Source organism: Malurus melanocephalus, unplaced genomic scaffold (genome assembly GCF_030028575.1).
Source record: "Malurus melanocephalus ecotype Western Australia unplaced genomic scaffold, MMel_1.1 scaffold_255, whole genome shotgun sequence".
NCBI lineage: Eukaryota > Metazoa > Chordata > Aves > Passeriformes > Maluridae > Malurus > Malurus melanocephalus.
In genome coordinates, this window is record NW_026623487.1 from 864158 (window position 1) to 870157 (window position 6000).

A 6000-nucleotide genomic window follows, 5' to 3' on the forward strand; every position below is an offset into this window, starting at 1 on the left:
TGCTCTTTGTGACCTAGGTGTGACATCCCTTTGTAAATATGAACACACACACACAAAAAATTAGTATTCAGTACTCCATTTTCTGGATAAGTTACTTTTTATTTTGTCTACTAATCTTAGTGTTATATTGGCATTTTCTGATAAAGCTTCTATAAAAGCTTATGTTCTATACCTGATAAKCTATTCAGCATTAAAAATAACAGATACAAAAGTGTAAACTACATCCTGCTATAGCCAAACTCAACCAGGAAGCAATGCCACTGCAATGAAGTCTTGAACTGAAGCAGAAASAGACTCCTCAAAACCCACTTCCATTGTTTGACTGTTTGGGGCACCGTTTGGCACTGACTCAGATGCCTGTTCTTCATAGAAGACCTTGGTAAGTTGCTGGGCAGAAGAGGAAGATAAAAAGAATACTCTCAGCCAGGAAGGGCTCCACCACCCCATAGATAGAGTCACCACTGAAGAGGAAGTTCTGTGCGGAGCAGCAACAAGCAGAAATTTTTTCAGACAACAACAACAGAAAGTTAACACATTGTGCAGCCAAGTAAAATGCTAAATTTTATATTAATCCTTGTCCCCTATTCCTGAATACCCGATGCAGCCGTGTACAGACAGCAAAAGCTGCCAGGGTTAACCAGTGACTGCCACCAGGAAGAAATTGGGATCACAGTGGGAAGAGGTAATCCTTAAGCATCAGTTTATCAGGTATAGGCACAGTTTAGCTAAAGACTGATCCCAGAAACAGAAACACCTCCTTTCCCCTCATCTACTATTTTGGTACTAGGAGAGTCAACCCTGKGAAAGAGTTTAAACTGACAGCCAAATCCCAGGCTACATAACAGGGCCATGGGAGGCTGACACATCACACAGTTTTCAAGGAAGCRTTGCAGTGTSACATCTTTTTCATGGAGAAAAAGTRGGTGGCAAAATGAATACTCAGAATTGCCTGACAAATTGCAACACAGATGAAAAGAAAGCTTCCCATAGACTTGAGCACATTTACACTTCAAACAAACTATTAAAAAAAAAAAAAAAAATCCCCAAACCAAAATCCTGAACACGCATGGAAGTTACCACACTGCCCAGGAAATGAGAGCACACTGCCTGCGTAAGGTGATCAGATCCCTGGCGGATGYGTGGAGAAATTCTGCCAGGGCTTTCATACAGATTTGTCATCTCATCTCACAAGATTAGCATCAGAGAACAGCTTGCACTGGCAGTGTGGCATTTTCTTCTTTTCAGTTTGACCAGGTCAGTCACTTTTTCAGTCCCTTTCCTTTTATCTAATAACTRCTGGGCAAAGAACATAGTACACATCAGCCCTGTAGGGCTGCCCCTCTTAAACCTGTTTATACCAGGAAAGATGCCCTAGTTTCAGCATTGATGTCTCTCTACAATCCTTCCTCAGTAAGAAATTCATGCTCCTTGCTTATTCTTTGAATAAAAGAAGATGGAGTTTATGGAAATAAATACTGTAATCTATTATATGGGGTTTTTTCTCCCTTCGTGTCCAATTTTTTCCTTCTAGAAAAGGAAAAATAGTTTGTGAGATAAGAAAATATAAGAAGAAATAATACTTTAGAATTCAACATGGAAAAAGCATAAAACTAACTGCTGAAGTTACCTCACAAGTAATTTCAGGGCAGTAAGGATATGTTCYCATAAGTTACCTTAGGCGAGTCCCAGAAATCGTCTATACAAGGAAGAAAGGAACTAAAATGACTGGCAATTACATTCCTGTTACAAATAGTGTGATTTTTGTGTATGCAAGCCCCAGAGAACAGCTTCCACCCTTTAACTTCCTTCTTTTGTTCAACAAATGGCACAACTTTTATTTTTGACAGTAGGTGGGTATCACAAAGATTGGACCAAATCTTTCAGAATGGATTAGTCACCAACCTTATGAATTTATAGACTTTGGAAATGAAAGCAGGTAATTCATAGCATGAACTAGCTCACTCACTTGTTGCCTCTTCTCAATTTTCAGTTTCATTCGGACCTGAATGCACTTTAAGGTGTATCTGTACAAATCCCACGAAGCAACCTGCATTTGACGTTTGTGAAATGCACCCATGAAGTTGCCACARAGGAAAATGACAGCATTGGCAAAGAGCTGCACAAGAAGAAAAATATTTACCTACTGCAGGGCAGTCATTGATACTTCACTAACAAACATATTAGTCCCATAAAAGCAATCAGCCTCAGACTGTTTCATTTCCTCTTACCCTGTGACATAACAAATCTCAGGTTGCTTTTAGCCAGGATGGACCTGGAGAATATAAATTAACTTTATTTAACAGTTATTCCTGTGCAAGCATCCAGCAGAATAACGAAACAGAAAATTCTGTTCTATCATTTAACATTTATTTCCAGGCCCCAGTGTTTGATTTCTGGAAAACCAGTGCACAGACTCATGCATCAGCATGCTGGGTGATGATCACTCCAGAGCTGGGGTGCTCCTTTGAACACACCCTGTTATTAAGTGTTGGGAGCCCTGAATGCACTGAGCAGCACTCCCAGGGCACCAATGGCCCTTTTGATCCACCCTGTGGGCAGTGCCTGAGGGAGTTAGGCAGACCCACCTGAAAGAGCACAGACTGGGAATAATGACAGTGACTTCGGCACATTTTTAACAACTAACTTAAAAAATTAATACAATAATCCTACTTCTTCAACTTAGGTCATAAAAATTGCGATTTTACAAAAAGCCCAAGATTTTTTGGGCCAAAGCTCCAAATCCATGAACTTGAAACACCCATGTGGAAGTTTGGAACTTTGCTACTCTCATAACTATTCTGTTTAGAAAAGGGTAACATGACTAGGGAATTTAATTACTTAACYAGGTTATTTTCTTACCTGAAACAGAATGGGTTCTTTATTTTCTTGAGAAGTCATGCTTACCACAGTGCTTAGAACAATGATATGGGAGAGAGCAGAAATAACACTAATTATGACAGCACCTCTCATCCCAAACGGTAGCATGGTATAAACTGTGAAGATTATGAATAGAAAGAATGGCACCTTTGGAAACAAAAAAGAAAAATAAAAAAAAAAGAATCACACATGCACGTTATTTGGCAAATCCCAAAAATCACTACAGAAACAGGAGCAAAATAGCAGGATTCTTGCTCAATTTCAGTCTGAACAATTAGACATTGATATTTCAGAACACAGATAAAACCACAAGGACAGTGGTAGCTCTAAGGGTTTTGAGGGAATAACAGCTATRGATCCACAGACAAGATGGTTTAACATGATATATCACCTATAATTTCAGTTGTCCTTGCCCTTTATCCTGAACTGATCCTTTACAGCTGGAGATGCACTTTGGATGCACTTTGTACTCACACATCAGGAGTAGTGTGTTGCAAAGGTAGCAATAGTTAACAGAATCAGATTTCTCACCTTCTGCAAGACATTTTTCTAATTTTAACATCACTCAATCACATGTGTTTGTTTACTCCATGTTTGATAAAACCCAAAAATCCAACCAATACTTCCTGGTCCTCCCACAAGAGAATAACCTTTATTGCCACTAACCATTTAGCTGCACAGATTCTACAAAATGCACAACAGGCCACTAAACAGCTCCAGATCAGAGGGAAGTTCTGTAAAACTTAAATCCATATTAATGGATTTGTTACAATTGTTAGCTTATAGATATGGAAGCTAACAACCCTGATCAGAGGAATATACTGCCAAGTTCCTGGCTCAGCTCCACCTCATCACAGCAACTCAACTTGTGCCATTCCAGACAGGATCTTCCTTCGAGGAAGTCTCAAGGTCCAGTCTGCACTTAAATGTTTTGCCAGAACAAATAGTTTGACTGGGACAATAATGAACAAACACGCAAACAAGGGTTTCCATTCAATTAAATTATTTTTCTGTGTATATCTGTACTATTTTACYTGGAGTGGAAACAYTTTTTTCTGCCATATTTGCAACCCCCATCACACAACATTCTGAACGCTGTGTGATAGTTTTATAAGCATGGAAAAGCAAAGGCCATACCTGCATTTAAAGAGTAGTTTTAATTTGTGATAAATTCATAACTTGAGGTGAAAGTCTGAAATTAATCTATTCACTTTTCAGACTAGGGCGTCCTTATTTTAGACTTAAAATCAATATGAATGATTTATCACCACATGACTAAACCACATTGGCTTRCAGCACTGAAAGCAGCAGAACCAAATCTTGCTTTGTTACATATTTGCATTTATAGTTAAGAATAACACATTTGGGGGAATTTCCTAAGGCATTAGGTACTTCCTTAACTTAAAAAAATACTGAACAGCAACTTTAAGTGTACAGTGCTGGATCCAGGCCATAATGCAAATCAGATTTTGGTTGTTTAACTGATAATTTATATCTTTCTTTATTCAAATAAAGAAGGGAAGGGGCAGAGTTGGTAAAACAAGACAAAAAGTCATTTTTATTTAATTAAAACTCTTCTGCTTACATGATGAAATCTTAGGAGGAGTTTCCTACAAATTATGGTATTTTTGGCTTCATGAAATCGCCCRTCTTCTGATCAGAGATAGCAAGCAATGAAGTTTAGTCACACCCAGCAATGCCAGGATGTGTCATTAATTCTTATTGTTCACTTCACCTCTCCCACTAATTTAAAAACYTGCTCCCTAGAGCACACCCAGCTCTGGAGTACTTCATACATTTCTTGAACACTTCTTTGAACCATATAAACTAACAAAATAACAAAGCAAGTATTATTAATGAAAAATTCACTCAGAGATGAACTCATAGTAATTAGACATAGTAAAAATCCTAAATAAAAATACAATTCAATCACAACTTAAAGATGCAATTCCCACACAGATTCATGCAGTTATCCAGTCTTCTCAGCTGAAATGTATTTTCACTAAAATACAGAATACCGACTAAACTTTACAGCAATAAATCAATAAAACAAAWTTTTAAAAGTTTATCTAAATCTCAGAAATGTTATCAAGCAGTTATAACATTCTGAAAAAATAAAGCACACAAACACATTAATACAAACATATCCAGAACTGACTACCACTTGTATGTAAGTGCCTGAGTGAACATAACACACATACCTGTTCCCACAGCTGRTAACCATCTCCTTTCTCAAAAAGGGATACATATCCCACGGTGAKGAAGCAAATCCAAATCATCACTCCAACCAGCGTTAGCCATCTCCGAAACAGGGATTCGATACAGAGCAGTAAGTACATGACTGCACATACGGCCAGGGCAGAACCGACTGCAATGATGAAGGCAAGGTGGAAATGCGCTTCCTGCAAAAGCAAAACAACGTGTTACACTCGGTCCAAATGTCCCTTTCAGAAACATGAAAAATGGATCTATGTCCTGGAAACAGCTCAGGTACCTTTAAAGTAAGTTAACCTGAGTTCTTAAGTACACCAGCTGCAGCAGCATAAACAGTTGATGTTCTCACATTTGGMGATAATATAATAAATACTATTACAGATAATAATTGTGGAACTGGGGTAGAATGAGTCTTTTCCAAACCAGCTTAAAAGGAAAACCCCAAACCACTAAGTTCTAACCACACTATATCTATAATGCAGATGTACCCAAAGAAATGCATTTAAGGAGTTCAAACTTGGCATAAGAGGAGTGTAACAGCTCTCTAAGTTTTACAGGAGATGACTGGTTTAAAATAATGTTGCTACTTTTTCCCTTCCTAAGAAATAAAAAGTAAAAGGGATACAATTGCAACTGGTAAAAATTGGTTTGCTGCTAAAGAGAGACTTAAAGATCCTTTATCATGAAACACAGTGTTTAGAAAGCAGGCTTAGAAGGCAATGAAAGATTGTAACAGCTTTTTTTTCCCCCCTATCTTTTTATACAATCTTTATACAGCATTAGCTTTACATCAACTCCTCTTGAAGAACAMCAAATTTCTCTGCAGAAAATCCAATTGCACTACATAACAAAAAAAAATCTTTAAGCTGCATCTTTTCTATGCCTGTAGAATCCCCACTTTTTGCTAAC

The 6000-nt window shown here is 37.9% G+C and overlaps 1 protein-coding gene across 6 annotated transcripts in view; it reads right to left on the minus strand.

Annotated features, from left to right (window-relative positions):
- Positions 1-6000, minus strand: part of ADCY7 (adenylate cyclase 7) — a 57178-nt gene that overhangs the window by 24689 nt on the left and 26489 nt on the right. For all 6 annotated transcript variants that reach the window (XM_057375696.1, XM_057375692.1, XM_057375695.1 and 3 more), the window contains 3 exons: positions 5079-5279; positions 2860-3024; positions 1967-2116 (listed from right to left, as the gene is read on the minus strand). In XM_057375696.1, the coding sequence (XP_057231679.1) occupies positions 1967-2116; positions 2860-3024; positions 5079-5279 (516 nt within the window). The remainder of the gene's footprint in view (positions 1-1966; positions 2117-2859; positions 3025-5078; positions 5280-6000) is intronic.